The following is a 20,901-nucleotide window of genomic DNA, read 5'->3' as shown; positions in this document are numbered from 1 at the left end:
TTCTATAGGTGTGGTTTGGGTTAAAAGAAGGAAGGGGCTCTTCCACTTAGGTCAGTAATATTTATGAACAATATGCCTCAAGAAATCTATGAAGATAAATTGGTTAAACCTTTTCATACTGCTTGTAGGAGTTTATCTCATAGACCATTGCTAGATAGTTTGAGGTGGGGTGGGGTGGGGTTTGTTATTAAGTGCCTGTATCCCATTGTTCTTGTCTGCCTTGGGATCAACCTATTATGAAATGTATTTGTGTATGTGGATTAGCTGCTAGAGGGGAGGAGGGATTTCTCCAGCAGCCCTTCCTAAAGACTGTCTACTGTTGGAAAGTTGAAGATATCTGTGTGTCATGTTACTGAATGTAGTTAACCCCGACCTGTGTCATTATCCAAAGAAGGGGGAGGATTGTCCCCTGAGTGTATATCTTTTTGTGCTTGTGTTTGAATAAGAAGTCTTATGATTCTTACCACCCTACACTGATGTCTCGACAAGTGACTGGGTGGGCTATGGGATCTTGAATCGTGATGGTACCAGGCAAGGGAAGCTTATACGGCGGACATACTCTTTGAGTACGGGGTCTGTTACAGCAGTACAATCTTAAATCTTAAAAATCTTTTAATCTTAAAAGATAAGTCCAGGCAAAACCTAACTAACGCTAAACTTTCTCTGTGCCACTATCCAACCCTAATCTATCTAACCCTGTAAAACAAAAATTTCTGTGTTTGCCTTTTCTGCACCTGATCCATTCCGGTTTCCAGCGACGGAAGCTGTATGCAGGAGAGGACCAACAATGGCTGTGAAATGAATGGAAGTGACGTCACCCATAGAGTTACTATGTGGCTTTCGTTGTCGAGTGCCTCTCCTGCACCCACCTCCACGCTGAAGCCACCGCTGACAGCCCAGCGTGGTATCAGACCAGATCGGCTAAAGAATAGGTAAGTACAGAGATTTTTGCTTTACAGGGTTAAAAAGATTAGGTTTAGAGTGTGGCAAAGAGCAGGTTTAGTGTGTGATAGATTTTGCCTGGACTTCAATACATTTCCCTAATTTTGCATTTGAAAAAAAAAAAGTTCTGGATTTACCAAGAAAAGGGGTAATCTAATAGATGAACCTACCACTTCTCCATAAGTTACACTGTGCTGTCCCTAACTAGCCTTGGTTTACACTATGAATCGCACAGGAAGCGCACTGTATTTCTGTTCAATTCACATTTGAATGGGCTCATGTCACACTGCATTGTACCAAAGTCATGCACCAATTTTGGAACCACGCTGCATTCGGATTGCATGCATGCGATCTGGTGCAGGCAAGTGATTGCATTTGCGACCTGCGTTTGGGGTGTCATTAAGATTGCACTGAGACCGCTGCAAATCGCCAGGGCAGTGCGATTTAATGTGGCGCTGGAAACACACGGATCTCGTTTTCCAGCAGCGTATTAGTGTGAACCTAGGCTTAAAGTGTAAGTCCACTAGACATTTTGTAGATAAATTGAACCAGCTTTCAAGCTGTACAATAGGTCTCATGACTCACTGCTCTAAAGCCCTATACACTCAGACCCAATATCGTCCACATTAACCCATTTTAGTAGAAATCAGCTGACTTTCGGCCCATGTGTATAGTTGCTTGTCTGACAGAAGCCGATCTGACAACTGGCTCCTGTTGAAACCAGCATGCTATAAAACAGCATCCGATCGGCATCTGATCAGCACTGGCAGCCAATGGCCACGACTGCTAACCATTGCATTCTGGTGAGAGGTGGTCCCCCTGTCAGAACGCAATAGCTCAGCGGTTAAGATCGCTGTACTAAAGTTTTTTTTTTGGGGGTTTTTTTTTTTTGGTTTAGCATGCTGGTTTGAGCAAAAAAAAAAAAAAACCTGTGTATACATTGACTATGTACATAGTTTGTTACTTATCTTCCTGATCCCTCCTGTGCCTGCAATGAAAAACTTTGCTAGTTAATTTAGAGGTATAAGGTCTGCGTTTTTTTTTTTTTGCTTTTTTTTTGCAGGAGCATAACCAGGTCAGTAAAACAGTTTTTTAAATTTTTTTTATTTGAAGGTCGAAGCTGCGAAATTTTCAGAAAGTTGTTTAACCTTGAAATATACTTTAATATAGCTGAAGATTAAATATTGAAATCTGCAGTTAGTGAAAGCATCAGCCTTCTAAATGCTCCACTAGAGCAAAACTGGGACTATTTCTTTCTTCCAGAAGAGCAGTCCCTTACTCCCTCTGAGGAACCAAACCACCATCTCAACACGTAATGTAGGATGCCATTTAATTGTGTTCTGACGAAGACTTAGACGTTATAAAGCCATACTTTTTATTTTCAATGCTTTACATTATTGTCATTTTTTCTATACAGTTTTGTGTTCTAAGGGGTCAAGAACCATACCAAATGATGTCACATAGTTACAAAGGTCGAATAAAGACACCAGTCTATCCAGTTCAACCTATGTAGGTGTGTGAGTGTTCTTGTGTTTAGTTTAATAATAAATCCCTGATCCCTGTATGTTGCAGTAGTAAAAATGCCTATCTAGTAGTTTTTTTAAAACCATCAACACCTGCTGATAGAGCGGTAAGGATGTGGAAGGCCCTTCCACAAGCAGTGCTGACATCCGCAGTTTAGGGTTAAAGAGGAAGTAAACTTCCTTTCCTGACTTTTACCTACTATAGGTAAGCCTATAAAAAGGCTTACCTATAGATAGTGTAAATATCTCCTAAACTTGCAACGTTTAGAAGATATTTACATTACATGCAGCCAGTACCATCACTGAAGGAACGGCCACTCGCGCCATTCCTTCCGAGCCCTGTGCTGTGAACGGCAGCTCCCCCGCACTTTGCGTGACGTCATCGCGGCTCTGGTCAGTTACAGAGCCAGAGCCCCGTGAACCCGGAAGCAAGACGTGTGAAGATGGAAGCGGCAGTATCGCTGACATAGAGGTGCTGGAACAGCTTAGTTTTAGGGTAAGTTTTACATAATGTGTTAGCATGCGATGCATACTAGCACAACATGGCAATACCTTGCAGGAAAAAAAAAAAAACAGTATTCAACCGCATCTCTTCTAATTTCAATGAATGGCCACTTGTCTTTTTAAACTCCCTCCCACTGAAAAGGTTTATCCCCTATGCTAGAATCACCATTAAGGTACTTGTACATTGCTATCATGTCTCCTCTCAAGTGTCTCTTCTCCAGAGAGAATAAGTTGAATGCTTGTATGTATTAAAAGATGTACTATTTTTGTGCCTTTTCACATGCCATGAGCTCATGTCATGGTCATTGTTTTCCTGTGTTGGAAATGTGCACCAAATGCAGGTCAGTAAATGGCCATTGACTTTAACTACTTGCTGACCGCCCGCCAAAGATATACTGCGGCAGGCTGGATCGGCTACACGAACGTCCGTACCTGTACAACGGTTCACGGTAGCTCTCCTGGGGGCTCAGACGTGCGCCGCCGGAGGCACGCGCCTGCCCCCATTAGTAAGCGGGGAAGCCAAATGTCGCCGGGCATCCGCGATCGCTCCCCGCTGAGAGAGGATGACGGTCTGCTGTTGTAAACACAGCTGGCCGTTCTTCTCTCTGGAATGAACACAGAGAGCCTGTGATCCTCCTATTTAGGATCACAGGTCTCTGTGTTGATTTAACAAGTCCCTCCCCCATACAGTTAGAAAACACTCCCCTAGGCTCACACTTAACCCTTTGATCAACCCTGGGTTAACCCCTTCCCTGCCAGTGCCATTATTAACAGTAACAATGCATATTTTTAGCACTGATTACTGTAGTAATGTCACTGGTCCCCCCAAAAGTGTTAAAAATGTCCGTTAGGTGTTTGATCTGTCCGCCGCAATGTCGCAGTCCTGCTAAAAATCGCAGATCGCTAGTAAAATAAAAATGACATAAATCTTTCCCCTAGTTTGTGGACGTGATAACTTTTGCGCAAACCAATCAAAATACGCTTATTGGGATTTTATTTTACTAAAAATATGGAACAGAATACAAATTGGCCTAAAAGGATAAAAAAAAATTCAGCAAAAATAAAAATCATACAGGTGATCAAATATCACCAAAAATCTCTATTTGTGGGAAAAAGGGCAGTGTCGCACGACCGCGCATTTGTCAGTTAAAGTAACACAGTGCTGAATTGCAAAAAAAGGCTTGGTCAGTAAGGGGGCAAAAACCTTCTGGTCCAGAAGTGGCTAATGGAGCAATACACGTGACAGATCACAGGCTGCATCTAACCTGCCTTGCCGTGTTCTGAGTTTTTTTATTTTGACACAGTGGGAGCACAGCAGGTCAAATGCACCTTTTCTTGTCAAACACTGCTTTTTCAATATCAAAACATGCAGCAGCTTTTGAATAGTAGATGTTCGATACATGGAGAATCATTTTAGTTTGATTTTGAACAAGGAATAATTGAGTATTGCTCACTAAAGATAGCTGGAGTGCAGTAATGCAAGTCAATGTAAGTGGGGGCTAAGGGCTGTATTGCATGCTGCTCATACTCACATGACATAGTGACATAGTCACTATGGGATTAGTTTTCTGTATTCTGCGAAAAAACTGGTTGATCTTGCTGCTCTCTATCTCCCCCTCCTATCCATGTACCCAATGCAGCTAAGGATTTCACAGAGCAGTGTTGGCAGCTTTGCACATGCTCAGTTTTTAGTGAGTTTCTATGCTGAGCATTTCCTCCCTATCACATCTGAGCAGCCCATGCAACTATAGAGTCACACATTTGGGCATGTACACAGTGGTAAATGACAGCCCACTCCCTCCTTCCTTCTCCATGCCCACTAACCAGCTAAACATAATATGGCAGGATATTGCATATAGATTAATGGAGGCTTCACCTCCCTCTTATTCTAAGACATTGGCCGGAGGGGTGTGACACAGCCTGAGACTGAAATTCACCCACACCATGGTATTACCAAAAATAATAAAGATTTGATTTAAAAAATATACAGTATCTCACAAAAGTGAGTACACCCCTCACATTTTTGTAAATATTTTATTACATCTTTTCATGTGACAACACTGAAGAAATGACACTTTGCTACAATGTAAAGTAGTGAGCGTACAGCTTGTATAACAGTGTAAATTTTCTGTCCCCCTCAAAATAACTCAACACACAGCCATTAATATCTAAACTGCTGGCAACAAAAGTGAGTACACCCTAAGTGAAAATGTCCAAATTGGGCCCAATTAGCCATTTTCCCTCCCCAGGGTCATGTTACTCGTTAGTGTCTCAGGTGTTAATGGGGAGCAGGTGTGTTAAATTTGGTGTTATCATTCTCACTCTCTCATACTGGTCACTGGAAGTTCAACATGCCACCTCATGGCAAAGAACTCTCTGAGGATCTGAAAAAAAGAATTGTTGCTCTACATAAAGATGTCCTAGGCTATAAGAAGTTTGCCAAGACCCTGAAACTGAGCTGCAGCATAGTGACCAAGACCATACAGTGGTTTAACAGGACAGGTTCCACTCAGAACAGGCCTCACCATGGTCGACTAAAGCAGTTGAGTAAACGTGTTCAGCATCATATCCAGAGGTTGTCTTTAAAAATAGAGATATGAGTGTTGCCAGGATTGCTGTAGAGGTTGAATGGGGGGGGGGGTCAGCCTGTCAGTGCTCAGACCTTATGCCGCACACTGCATCAAATTGGCCTGCATGGCTGTCGTCCCAGAAGGAAGCCTCTTCTAAAGATTATACACAAGAAAGCCTGCAAACAGTTTGCTGAAGATAAGCAGACTAAGGACATGGATTACAGGAACCATGTCCTGTGGTCTGATGAGACCAAGACAAACTTATTTGGTTCAGATGGTGTCAAGCGTGTGTGGCGGCAACCAGGTGAGGATTACAAAGACAAGTGTGTCTTGCCTACAGTCAAGCACGGTGGTGGGAGTGTCATGGTCTGGGGCTGCATAAGTGCTGCTGGCACTGGGGAGATACAGTTCATTGAGGGAACCATGAATGCCAACATGTACTGTGACATACATAAGCAGAGCATGATCTCCTCCGTTCGTGGACTGGGCCACAGGGCGCCGCAGTTTTCCAACATAACGACCTCAAACACACCTCCAAGACGACCACTGCCTTGCTGAGGGTAAAGGTGATGGACTGGCCAAGCATGTCTCCTAGCCTAAACCCTATTGAGCATCTATTGGACATCCTCAAACAGAAGGGGAAGGAGCGTAAGGTCTCTAACATCCACCAGCTCCATTTGGTCATGGAGGAGTGGAAGAGGACTCCAGTGGCAACCTGTGAAGCTCTGGTGAACTCCATGCCCAAGAGGGCTAAGGCAGTGCTGGAAAATAATGGTGGCCACACAAAATATTGACACTTTTGGTCCAATTTAGACATTTTCACTTAGGGGTGTACTCACTTTTGTTGCCAGCGGTTTGGACATTAATGGCTGTGTGTTGAGTTATTTTGAGGGAACAGCAAATTTACACTGTTATACAAGCTGTACACTCACTACTTTACATTGTAGCAAAGTGTAATTTCTCCACTGTTGTCACATGAAAATATGTAATCAAATATTTACAAAAATGTGAGGGGTGTACTCAATTTTGTGAGATATTGTATTTGAATGACAATGTAAAACCGTTTATTGATATCAATTATTGTTACTCTGCATCCCAAAGGCTGTTTTTTTTTTTTTTTTTTGGAACATGTGACCAGCTGCAGAGGACTAGAAGCTCCTCCTGCCTATGTTTCCCTGCAGACAGACTGGGAAAGATCTGGGTCATGTGACAGCTGTATATCCATTAGGAAAAAGCTACTTAGATGCTGTGTTTTTTTTTTTTTTTTTTTTTAGTGTCATCATCCACATACAGAAATAGAAGGGGCAATGTAAATTAAACAGTGTGTATTTACTATCATTTTAACAATATTAAATTATTCCTTTTATAATTATTCCTGTATCTGATTTCTCATCCTGCTCTTTTTTTCTTTTCCAGGATTACTTTGAAAGTTACTTTTCCATTGCCAGTTCTGTACCGTCAGTGCCATGTCTTGTGCTGAATTTCTATCTGGTGAACAGGTAAAGATTGCCTTTACGGTTCTCTAGCATCTATTTTGTTTGCTCTGTAATAAAAATTCCCTCATTAAGCGTTTAGCATTTTCCACAAATGATATTTGAACAGCAAGAAACTGCATTGAAAGGTCAAATTTACATATGCAATAGTTGAAAGCTATTTAGTGTGTTCTGTGGGTATTTTCAGTAAATTTACTTAAGCTGGAGGGATGAGTAATGCTCGGCGTGTTTTGCTTCCATGATTTTCAAAGCATTATGATTAGTGTTAGTGGGCTGGAATTTTCTTTTGCCTATAAATGTTAAATAAAAGAACAGAGCCTTCCTTACTCATTATACGCCAAGAATCCTTGAGGTTATTTTTCAGGAAGATTAACAAAAAATAAGAGCATGAGCTCAAGAATTGCATTGGACCGGACGGTGTTTGAGGGTGCCTATGTTTAGTCCTTTCTTGACAAAGAATATTTATATGAATCTCATATACTATTTCATATCTGTAGACATATTCCCAATTCTTCACTGTGGAAAAGAGGCCTATCATACCTTTTTTTGGCATATTTGAAACGTGTGACATTTCACTAAAGTGCTATCTCTTTGCGATATTCTGTAACTAAACCCATAACAGTAAAACCAGTCTGTATATGTAGTAAAGCATGCTTGTTCTACTCACTGTGGAACCTAAGAGGTTAATCCTCCACATTGTGTAAAAAAGCTGTTTGATCCTGTCTTCTCTGACCCTTCCCTTCCTCCACTGTCCCCAATCCATCTGCTAAAGGTACAGAGCCCTAGGGGGCACTCTGCACATGCTCAGTTTGGTGTGTATTGCTAGAGAGTGTTTTTTTATTTTTTGGGAGGGTGTATGTGTTCAGCACAGGGCCAATGAGCACTGTCCAGACAGAGGGACATGGGTCATGCAACCTCATAGGACAATCAGAGGAGAATAAAAACTCCTACAAGATTTAACCAGTGTTTGGCTGTATACTGATAGAAGTCACAAGATTGCTATATACTGCTGATGAGAAAAGGTATTTAGCAGTTTATATTTACTAAAATAGTTGCATTCCCATGTTCTGTGTACTGTGGGAGACCAGATATAGTGAATGCAGGCTTCTGGGTCTAGTAACACGTACTGTTCCACATATGAAATTTCAGCATCCATATAAAATCTCTTGCATACCTAAAATATAGGGTAAGGGAGTTGCAGAACACAATGCAACAAGAATTCCAAAGGTCCATTCCTCAACCCATTTATTTTTTTATCCTTGTTCTGCTAGGGAAGGATTTGGGAGTTTTTGCTGTTTAACCACTTCCAATCTGGGCCAATTCTGACTCTTCTCTCCTTCATGTATAAAACATAATTCTATTGCTAGAAATCTGCTTAGAACCCCCAGACATTATTTATTTGGCCCTGGAGAATAAAATGGTGGGTGTTGCATATTTTTTATGTCACACAGTATTTGCGCAGTGGCTTTTCAAATGCAAATTTTTGGGAACAAATATACTCTAATGAAATTTTATGCACAAAAACACAATACCCAATTATTTTGTAAAACATAAAAAATGATGTTATGCCAAGTAAATAGATACCAAACATGTCACACTTTAAAATTATGTCTGCCCGTGGAACAACACCAAACTACGGTACCTAAAAACCCCCATAGGCAACACTTTTAAAGCCTTAACAGGTTACCATTTTAGAATAAGGGCCCTTTCACACGGGCGCTCCGTATGTCTGCAAATCATCCTATTTTTTTGCGGATGATTTACGGACATAATGTAAGTCAATGCCATTGCGGATGTCAGTGGAATACCATCCGCTGACATCCGATTTTCTTCCTTTCAGTTCTGTTCCGTTTTTTGGAACGGAACAGAACCCTATTTTTCCTCCGTTCAAAAAACGGAAAGGAAGGAAAATCGGATGTCAGCGTTGTCATCCGCTGACATCCGCAATGCCCATATACTTACATTATGTCCGCATATCATCCGCAAACGGATGGGATGATATGCGGACATACGGAGCAGATGACACAAATGTCATCCACTCCGTGAAAAAAAAAAAAGTCTTGCAGCGGAGCAGAACACCGGAGCGGCCGTGTGAAAGAGGCCTTACACAGGAGATCTGGAGTTAGAATTGTTGCTCCCACTCTATCATTCATGGCAATACGTGTGTGGTGCTATCATTGTTTTACATTTGTTTGCGGGACCAGCACTTGTGTTCGTATATGTGCACGAGCAGACGGTGGCACTTGAAAAATTTTATTTTTTATTTGTACACGGTTTCTTTAATCATTTATTTTTTTTAAATCACTTTTATTGCTAATACAAGAAATGTAAACCTCTTTTGTGATAACAACAAATAGTGACCGATCCTTCCACTGTGTCTAAGGAGCAGGATGCCGCCAGATGCATCCTTACCGGACTTCCCGATTGCACGGGAGAGCCCACTAAAGGTGGCGGCCGGGGGGGGGGGGGGGGGGTCCTTCTTCCACCACCACCTGTTTTTTAGCCCCTTAGTTTACCTTTGCTGGCAGCAAACCTGTTACCAAATAATTGCAGTAAAAGGGAAAAAAAATCAAGTATCCTGAATGCCTCCTTTTTATTTATATATATATATATATATATATATATATATATATATATATATATATATATATATATATATATATATATATATATATATAGTGCCTTGCGAAAGTATTCGGCCCCCTTGAACTTTGACCTTTTGCCACATTTTAGGCTTCAAACATAAAGATATAAAACTGTAATTTTTTGTGAAGAATCAACAACAAGTGGGACACAATCATGAAGTGGAACGAAATTTATTGGATATTTCAAACTTTTTTAACAAATAAAAAACTGAAAAATTGGGCGTGCAAAATTATTCAGCCCCCTTAAGTTAATACTTTGTAGCGCCCCCTTTTTGCTGCAATTACAGCTGTAAGTTGCTTGGGGTATGTCTCTATCAGTTTTGCACATGGAGAGACTGAAATTTTTGCCCATTCCTCCTTGCAAAACAGCTTGAGCTCAGTGAGGTTGGATGGAGAGCGTTTGTGAACAGCAGTTTTTAGTTCTTTCCACAGATTCTCAAATGGATTCAGGTCTGGACTTTGACTTGGCCATTCTAACACCTGGATATGTTTATTTGTGAACCATTCCATTGTAGATTTTGCTTTATGTTTTGGATCATTGTCTTGTTGGAAGACAAATCTCTGTCCCAGTCTCAGGTCTTTTGCAGACTCCATCAGATTTTCTTCCAGAATGGTCCTGTATTTGGCTCCATCCATCTTCCCATCAATTTTAACCATCTTCCCTGTCCCTGCTGAAGAAAAGCAGGCCCAAACCATGATGCTGCCACCACCATGTTTGACAGTGGGGATGGTGTGTTCAGGGTGATGAGCTGTGTTGCTTTTACGCCAAACATAATGTTTTGCATTGTTGCCAAAAAGTTAGATTTTGGTTTCATCTGACCAGAGCACCTTCTTCCACATGTTTGGTGTGTCTCCCAGGTGGCTTGTGGCAAACTTTAAACAACACTTTTTATGGATATGTTTAAGAAATTGCTTTCTTCTTGCCACTCTTCCATACAGGCCAGATTTGTGCAGTATACGACTGATTGTTGTCCTATGGACAGAGTCTCCCACCTCAGCTGTAGATCTCTGTAGTTCATCCAGAGTGATCATGGGCCTCTTGGCTGCATCTCTGATCAGTCTTCTCCGTGTATGAGCTGAAAGTTTAGAGGGACGGCCAGGACTTCGTATTTGCCGTGGTCTGATACTCCTTCCACTTCAATATTATCGCTTGCACAGTGCTCCTTGGGATGTTTAAAGCTTTGGAAATCTTTTTGTATTCAAATCCGGCTATAAACTTTTCCACAACAGTATCTCGGACCTGCCTGGTGTGTTCCTTGTTCTTCATGATGCTCTCTGCGCTTTAAACGGACCTCTGAGACTATCACAGTGCAGGTGCATTTATACGGAGACTTGATTACACACAGGTGGATTCTATTTATCATCATTAGTCATTTAGGTCAACACTGGATCATTAAGGCCCCGTTCACACTGGGGCAACGCTACTTCCCGGGGCGACCTCACAGATCGCGGCGCGCTGCTCGCACCGTGACCTCAGAGCGGCCGGCACTGACTTCATAACATTGAAGTCAATGCAGGTCGCTCCAGGTCGCCCCAAAGAAGCTCCGGACCCTTTTTCTAAGTCGGAGCGACTTGTGTGTCGCTCCTATTAGAACAGGTCCACAGCTTCTCTATGGAAGGCGACCTACGGCGACCTGTCAGGCGACCAGGTCGCCTGACAGGTCGCCCCAGTGTGAACGGGGGCTCAGAGATCCTCACTGAACTTCTAGAGAGAGTTTGCTGCACTGAAAGTAGAGGGGCTGAATAATTTTGCACGCTCATATTTTCAGTTTTTTATTTAACAAAGTTTGAAATATCCAATAAATTTCGTTCCACTTCACGATTGTGTCCCACTTGTTGTTGATTCTTCACAAAAAATTACAGTTTTATATCTTTATGTTTGAAGCCTGAAATATGGCAAAAGGTCGCAAAGTTCAAGGGGGCCGAATACATTCGCAAGGCACTGTATGTTGAATTCACTTTTAATCTAGTAGTAAAATTGATGTTGAAATGAATGGCCTGATGGCAGGGTTTCTTTTAAGCCCCGTACACACGTACAGATTGTCGGCCGTAAATATTCGGCCAACGTCTGATCGGCCGATTGTCGGCTTGTTAGTATGATGCTTCTGACAACCGACTGCGACTTTTCGGCCGAACAAAATCTGGTGTGCAGGCTATAAAATTTTTGTTGGCCAACAAAGAACAGCCGATTGTTCGTCAGTCAGTACAGATTTCGGCCGACAAAAATGGGATGATCAAGACTGGGCATGCTCAGAGAAGAAAAAACACACGAAAAGTAGACCAGAACATGACATCACTTCTGCAGTTGGTTGTTGTTGGCCGACAAAATTCGTGTGCAGTCTTGACCACTGTTCAACCAACAAAACAGCACCGGACAAAAGACGGCCGAACGGTCGGCCGACAATCGGTACGTGTGTACGGGGCTTTATTGTAAAATTCTTAATTGTGCAACTGTAGCAATTTAAAAGGTAGAACATTTGGGTGAAATATTTAATGTAGAAATGTTATGTGATAAAGGAAGACCTCAAAGCATTATGGAAGTAGAAAGCACCTTGATTATACTACAATAGGCACTTGGAATGTGTACTAAGAAGCAAAGAAACCAGAATTCCAACCTTCACAGTCATAAGTAGGTCTGCATGAGAACAAGAAGCCTGTTAGTCTACTTTATTGGTGCTGACCGGTTACCTCCATTGTACTTACCAGCTTGGAGCCATGAATACAGCTGGCAGGAAAAACCACAAAGCTTGTAATTTTAGAGCTGGGAACATAGGCAGAAATTGGAGTGCATTTGGGTTATGGACAGAATGAGAAGGATCACAGTAGATGGAATGATTCTACCTTATATCGAGAACACGGGCCAATTGTGCTACTCCAACTAAAGAATAAATGGTACTTTAAGGATATTCTACATTTTCTCTATATCAGTGGTCTCCAAACTGCGGCTAGGGGCTGGATGTGGCCTTTTGCTTACCTTTGTCTGGTCCTTGAGACACTATTCCTCTCACTGAGACCAACAATGGGACAGAATTGATACCACTGACACAAAGATGGGGCATTATTCCTCTCCCTACTATCAAACATGGGTCACTCTTTACTCCCACTAATGCCAGGTCAATTTCTTCCCCTACTGGTCACAGTCAGTCTCCTAAACTCTGAAGGACAGTAAACTGGGCCTTTGAGAATGTTTGGAGACATCTGCCCTAGTTTATCCAATCCCACCTTGTATATGAAAACTAACCGGATCAATTGCGGAGTCTTTTTTTTAGGGTCCTATGGAAACTTGGACATTTGATCTCTGTTGAAGGAATTGCTGTTAAAGGTCAGCCAGTCAAAAATCTGATCTTCCTCCTTCAGCTGAGATAGCGTGACCAAAGATTTAACTGCCAGGGAGCCATATAGTGGTTCATATTGCAGTCAATGTAAGTATTTCAGGGCTTCTGCTGCCTTTTATGACCGGGTCCCCATTTATGAGAACAGGGTGGGCCAGGTAATGTATGCATTGGCAAGGGTTTTATTATGGCAATAAGTATACCTTCTATAAAACCCCATTGTATAGAGGAGCAGACTAGGCAGAAAACAAAAGAAAGAGAGCGCACACCGCCCTAGTGTAACACCATTTAATGAAAATAATTAGAGCCATAAAAACAGGTACTCACAAACAAGTATAGTGTCATGCATGGAAATGATATCCCCCGATCTGATGTGTATAGGGTACTCTCCTCCTTGCCAGCGGCTCAGCTGTTCGTTCCCGCACTGATAAGTGAACGAACAGCTGAGCCGCCGGCAAGGAGGAGAGTACCCTATACACATCAGATCGGGGGATATCATTTCCATGCATGACACTATACTTGTTTGTGAGTACCTGTTTTTATGGCTCTAATTATTTTCATTAAATGGTGTTACACTAGGGCGGTGTGCGCTCTCTTTCTTTTGTTTTCTACCTAGTTTCTCTGCCTCATATCCCAGGGAGGGTTAAGAGAGCTGTCACGCTTTTACTCATGTGTTTCACCACTGGCCAAACTACAAGGTTCCCCAGCTTGAGAATTAATCTCCAGGATCTGCGCAGGGACTGGTAATGTGTTTCTCTTTTCTATAGAGGAGCAGAGAATAGGTAAGTTCAGAGAAGGTAAGAAAACAACTTTCTGCCAACGTAGGACTGCCACTGTTTGAAGGCAGCAGGCTGCCATTTCAATATCACTAGTTTGGCGCTGTAGAAAATCCTAGTAGTTGAGATGTTTATCGCCAAATTATAAATCGCGACCATCAGCTTTTCATCTTCTATTGTTTACTGTATTTACCTTTCTGGTTACTATCCCATCTACGCCAAGTATCTCTGATAAGCATACCGGTGGAATCTATAAGTTTGCACCCAGTTCAGACAGCTAATTATCTCCAACTGATGGCAGGCTTGGGGAAAGTTCTCAGACCTTTTTCTGCATTCCCTGCATAGAGGTTATTAGAATCTCACTAATGTCCCCAGTATATGTGCTGCTAGGGCTGAGAATAATTATCCATACCTTGTAGAGGACGAGCTGCTAAAAATAACTGGCAATGATACAGTCGTAGCAGAATAGCAGTTTATGATTGGGGCTAAACTTTTTTTCTTCACCTAGAGAAATAAACAACATTAACAACAAGGATCTTTACGTATTTACCTGGTATAATTGGCTGTCACAAAAATGATGGGTAGTGTCATTTTATGCTGAGGCGCACACTGACTCACTAACAAGTGCTAGCGGCTTAACCCTTTGTCATCAAGCTGTGATGCTAGCCATCTAGGCAGAACAGACGTGGAATATGGAATATGTCTATATGTATATATTTTTTTTTTTTTTCAGAAGATCATTTTTTTTTAAATGAGGAAGTTCTTACACTGTACATCACACCAACATTATGGTGGGACACATCCCACCTTTCTTACCTTGTAAAAAGATAGTTGTTTCAGTTTATTCACAAATATAAAGATTACATATGATTAATTCATGTCTACCTCTTGCCAACAGGCGGCACATATGACAAGTTTATATAGAAATCATATACATACATTAGGGCTGCACGATATTGGGGAAAAAAGAACATTGCGATATTTCGTTTTCAACTATATATATCGCGATATTTATCTGGGTGGAATGCAGAAGACGTATTAGGCAGAGTTGGGACTCACAGTTGTGGTAGGAGGTAGAAAAACACAGCCCGACATGACATCTGTCCCACACGTTCCCTCTGTCGCCCTGGGGCCGACATGACATCTGTCCCACACGTTCCCTCTGCCGCCCTGGAGCCGACATGACATCTGTCCCACACGTTCCCTCTGCCGCCCTGGAGCTAGTTCTGTTAGCCATAGTGACATCTGTCCCACACGTTCCCTCTGCCGCCCTGGAGCCGACATGACATCTGTCCCACATGTTCCCTCTGCCGCCCTGGAGCCGACATGACATCTGTCCCACATGTTCCCTCTGCCGCCCTGGGGCCGACATGACATCTGTCCCACACATTCCCTCTGCCGCCCTGGGGCCGACATGACATCTGTCCCACACGTTCCCTCTGCCGCCCTGGAGCCGACATGACATCTGTCCCACACGTTCCCTCTGCCGCCCTGGAGCCGACATGACATCTGTCCCACACGTTCCCTCTGCCGCCCTGGAGCTAGTTCTCTTGACGGAGCGGTTAGCGCGGCACAGCGAACCAATCACGTGAGTAGTGGCACAGGGAACCTATCAGATGCACAGGCACGCGTTATTGGTTAGCTGTGCAGCTGCTCACGGCGCGCTGCTCACCGCTGAACGTGTGGGACGGCTGCCAGCACTGTGAGTCCTCCTCCTTCCCCCGAGTCCTGACTTCTCCCTGCCTAATGGTAAATATCGCGTCTTCGGCGATATGAATATCGCCCACTCCCACAGAACGATAGTCAATATCATATCGACTATCGTTCAGTCCTAATATACATACACACACTGTATATGTCCATTTGCCAACTGCCCCACACAGATATACTGCGTCAGTGCAGCCATTCCATGCTTCCGGGTAGAGGGCACAAGCTTGGTTACAGTACAGAAGATCAGCGGGTGTCAATGATCAATCATTGGCCGCCACCCACTGATCGGCTTGTGCTGTAACCCGGCTTGTGCTTTCTACCTGGAAGCACTGATCATGTATAAGATACGTGATGTAACGCAGAGCTACCGCCCTGCTGCAGTATATTTATGGGGGGCGGTTGGCAAATGGAAATTTATATATAATCTAGGATGTTCATAGAATTTGGTAAAAAGAGTTGAGGAATGGCCGAACTCCCATTGGATTCAATCAAAATTTATTGTAGTATGAAAAAAGCACTAGATGTTACAGGGCCAGGCATAATGCAGGGGACAAAAGGATGACGCGTTTCACATGACCAAGCATGCTTTATCAAACCATGAACTCTCAAACTGAAACAGAGCTGTGTGTGTATGTGTATATATGTATGTATGTATGTATATATATATATATATATATATATATATATATATATATATAAAACCTGATTGGCTTTCGAAAGCTGTGTACTAATGATCATATTATTGTATGATCACTTCAATAAAAGCTGTATTTTTCGTACAATTTTCTGATCATGTTTACAAGGCTACACACATACACTATATTACTAAAAGTATTGCAACACCTGCGTTTACACACATGAACTTTAATGGCATCCCAGTCTTAGTCCGTAGGGTTTAAAAGTGAGTTGGCCCATCCTTTGCAGCTAAACAAGCTTCAACTCTTCTGGGAAGGCTGTCCACGAGGTTTAGGAGTGTGTCTATGGAAATGTTTGACCATTCTTCCAGAAGCGCATTTGTGAGGTCAGGCACTGATGTGGATGGGAAGGCCTGGCCTCGCAGTCTCTGCTCTAATTCTTTCCAAAGGTGTTCTATCTGGTTGAGGTCAGAGCACTTTGCAGGCCAGTCAAGTTCCTGCACCCCAAACTCAACTCATCTATGTCTTTATAGGCCTTGCTTTGTGCACTGGTCCAAATCATTTGGTGGAGGGTGGATTATGGTGTGGGATTGTTTTTTCAGGGGTTGGGCTTGGCTCCTTCATTCCAGTGAAGGGAACTCTTAAGGTGTCAATATACCAAGACATTTTAGACAATTTCATGTTCCCAACTTTGTGGGAACCAGTGCACAAAGCAAGGTCTATAAAGACATAGATGAGCGAGTTTGGGGTGGGGGAACTTGACTGGCCTGCACAGAGTCCGGAACTCAACCCAATAGAACACCTTTGGGATGAATTAGTGCAGACTGTGAGCCAGGCCTTCTTGTTCACATCAGTGCCTGACCTCACCAATGCGCTTTTGGAAGACTGGTCAAACATTCCCATAAATGCACTCCTAAACCTTGTGGACAGCGTTTCCAGAAGAGTTGAAGCTGTTATAGCTACAAAGGGTGGGCCAACTCAATATTGAACCCTACCGACTAAGACCGGGATTCCATTAATGTTCATGTGCGTGTAAAGGCAGGCATCCCAATACTTTTGGTAATGTAGTGAAGTTTGGATAGGTTCTAATATTACATAATTTTAACTAAAATTGATTGCACAGAGATTGTTTGGTCAGATTGTAATGTGTATGTATGGTGAGCCTTAGGAATGAAGGTCTGCTTTCAGTTCATATATTTGGAACTGTCTTTAGTAGGGAAGTCTCTAGGAGTATGGACTGGAGCCATCTGTGTTCCTCAGGTCTCAGCTACGCCTTTTTTAACCCCTTCCATACCGCGCCATAGTAAAATGACGGCAGCAGGAATCCTTTCTCGATCCGGGAGGACGTCATATGACGGCGCCCGGATCTCCCCGCTACTGCGCGCCCCACGGGGCGCGCAGCGCGGCGATCAGGGGTGAGGCTCGTCCCTTGGACTGAGCCCAACCCCGATCACGGTAAACAGCCAATGAAATTGGCTGTTTACCACGTGATCGGCTGTGTCAATCACAGCCGATCACATGAGCGGCTCCAGCGCGAGCCGCTCGTTCCCTTCTTAATGCACGCCCCCCGGGCTTTACCCCCCCCTCTTTACCACGTGACCGGCTGTGTCCAATCACAGCCGGTCACAAATGTCAACAGAGAACACGGTAACTAGCTGTCACCGTGTTCTCCTCCTCACACACTGATCCTGTGTGAGGAGGAGATTGTGGTAACAGCTAGTTACCAAATACAGTGCACCCCAAACACACTGATTGCCCCCCCCAATAAAGAGCACCTGTCACTAGCCCATCAAAGCACCTGTCACTAGCCCATCAAAGTACCTGTCACTAGCCCATCAAAGTACCCGAGTACCTGTCACTAGCCCATCAAAGTACCCGAGTACCTGTCACTAGCCCATCAAAGTACCCGAGTACCTGTCACCAGCCCATCAGGTACTCTGATGACAGGTACTCGGGTACTCTGATGGGCTGGTGACAGGTACTCGGGTACTCTGATGGGTAGGTGACAGGTACTCGGGTACTCTGATGGGATACAGAGAGGTACTCGGGTACTCTGATGGGCTGGTGACAGGTATTCGGGTACTCTGACGACGGGTATTCGGGTACTCTGATGACGGGTATTCGGGTACTCTGATGACGGGTACTCGGGCACTCTGATGAAGGGTACTCGGGTACTCTGATGACAGGTACTCGGGTACTTTGAGTACCTGTCACCGGAGTACCCGAGTACCCGCCATCGGAGTACCCGAGTACCCGTCATCTGAGTACCCGAGTACCTGTCACTTACCCAACAGAGTACCCGAGTATCTGTCACCTACCCATCAGAGTACCCGAGTACCTTCCACCTGCTCATCAGAGTACCTCACACCTGAAGTACCTGAGTACTTGCCACCTGCTCATCAGTACCCATCACTACTCATCAGTACCCATCAGTACCTATCACCTATCAGTATCAGTACTGATCATCCGTACCCATCAGTACAGTACCGCTGAACGTGTACCCATCAGTACAGTATCAGTATCACCTATCAGTATCAGTACTACTCATCAGTACCTGCATGTCACCTGCCCATAAGAGTACCCGAGTACCTGTCACCTGCCTATCAGAGTACTCGAGTACCTGCCACTTGCTCATCAGTACCAGAGTACCTGTCACCTGCCCAGCAAAGTACCCGAGTACCTGTCACCCTTCATACATCCACCATGTCTAAGTCCAAAAAGGTTTATATACGTCCTCCGTTTAAACCTAAATACCGGTGTTATGGCAGCAGATAGCTGCCATAACCCTGGTATTTTTTTAAACGGTGGACGGTTGGCTTTCCGATAAGGGTGGTCCCAGCGGCGGATTCACCGTGGGATCACCCTTCCGGGGTGGCGGAAGAGGGGCCCCCCCTCCCGCTGCATTCTGGTCCTTTTCCCCGCTTACCGGCCCCGCCGGCAGCGGGGAAAACTATCCGGTCCCGAATCCTCACAGACAGGATGTCGAGTGAGGGCAAGCTTGCCCTCACTCGACTCTATGGTCTTGGAGGACCGGAGCTACGGCAAAAGTCGTTGCCTAGCAACCATTTTAAAGGTCCCTTTTTTTTTTCATTTTATTTAATTTTTTTTTTTTTTTCTATCTTTTAGTGTACTTGTGAGATCTGAGGACTTTTTGACCCCAGATCTCACAAAAAAGAGGTCCTGTCGTGCCTTTTTCTATTACAAGTAATGTTTACATTTCTTGTAATAGAAATAAAAATGATCAATTTTATTTTTTTTTTAAAAAACAGTGTAAAAATAAAAAATAATAAATAAAATAAATAGTAAAAAAAAAAAATTAAAGCGCCCTGTCCCCGTGAGCTTGCGCGCAGAAGCGAACGCATACGGAAATCCCGCCCACATATGTAAACAGTGTTCAAACTACACATGTGAGGTATCCTCACGATCATTAGAGCAAGGGCAATAATTTGAGACCTCCTCTGTAACTCTAAGATAGCAACCTGTAGACATTTTTAAAGTGTCGCCTATGGGGATTTTTAAGTACCAAAGTTTGTCACCATTCTGTGAGCGTGCGCAATTTTGAAGCATGACATGTTGGGTATTTATTTACTCGGCGTAACATTATCTTTCACATTATGGAAAACAATTGGGCTAACTTTACTGGTTTCTTATTTTTTAATTAAAAAAAAGTGATTTTTTTTCCAAAAAAATTGCGTTTGGAAGACCGCTGCGCAAATACGGTGTGATAAAAAATATTGCAATAATATCCATTTTATTCTCTAGGGTCTCTGCTAAAAAAAAATATATAATGTTTTGGGGTTCTAAGTAGTTTTCTTGCAAAAACAACTGATTTTAGCTTGTAAACACCAAATGTCAAAAATAGGCCTAGGCAAGTGGCTAGGATGCATGATGATGCTCCTTGGATGTTGGGCCCCTCTATATGGCTAGGTGGTGAAAAAGTCTCACACATGTGGTATTGCCATACTCAGGAGGAGTGGCAGAATGTATTTTGAGGTGTCATTTTTGCTATGTACATGCTATGTGTTAGGAATATCCTATAAATTTGACAACTTTGTGTAAAAAAAAAAAGTTTTATTTTTTTCCCACATTTTCCAAAAACTTGTGGAAAAAAATGACATGTTCAAAGGACCCATAATGCCTCATAGAATATACGTTGGAGTGTTTGCTTTCCAAAATTGGGTCATTTTGTGGACTTTTCCATTGTATTGGTGCTCTAGGGCCTTGAAAAATGTGATAGGTAGTAAGAAAGTTTTATGTGTATTTATGCTCCTAAAATGCCTTATGGTGCTACTTGGACGTGGAGTCTCTTTTTGTGGCCAGGCTGTGTAAAAGTCTCACACATGTGGTATCACCATACTCAGAAGGAGTAGCAGAATGAATTTTGGGGTGTCATTTTTGCTGTGTACATGCTATGTGTTAGAAATAGCTTATAAATTGACAACGTTTTGGGAAAAAAAAGAAAAAAAATGTTTTTCTTCATTTTCCCAAGAATTGTGGGAAAAAATTATAACTTCAAAAAACTCACCATGCCTCTTACTAAATACCTTGGACTGTCTACTTTACAAAAATGGGTCATTTGGGGGTATTTGTACTGTCCTGACATTTCAGGGCCTCAAGAAAGGAGATAGGCCATCAGTACATCTGGTGTGATCAATTTTCAGTAATTGGTACCATAGCTTCTAGACTCAATAACTTTCACACAGACTAAATAATATACACTAATTTGGGTTAATTTTACCAGAGATATGTAGTAGTATAAATTTTGGCCCAA

At 42.9% G+C, this 20,901-nt stretch overlaps 1 protein-coding gene across 1 annotated transcript in view; it reads left to right on the top strand.

The window, feature by feature from the left end:
- The window catches only part of SLC29A3 (solute carrier family 29 member 3), a 125,710-nt gene that overhangs the window by 46,155 nt on the left and 58,654 nt on the right, over nt 1-20,901 (top strand). Inside the window, exon 3 of the mRNA XM_082268011.1 lies at nt 6,956-7,038. Within this exon, the coding sequence (XP_082124137.1) occupies nt 6,956-7,038 (83 nt within the window). The remainder of the gene's footprint in view (nt 1-6,955; nt 7,039-20,901) is intronic.

Source organism: Pelophylax lessonae (assembly GCF_965119305.1).
Source record: "Pelophylax lessonae genome assembly, chromosome: 9".
NCBI lineage: Eukaryota > Metazoa > Chordata > Amphibia > Anura > Ranidae > Pelophylax > Pelophylax lessonae.
The sequence above is the reverse complement of the archived record's forward strand: the minus strand, read 5'-3'. Positions and strand labels throughout refer to the sequence as shown.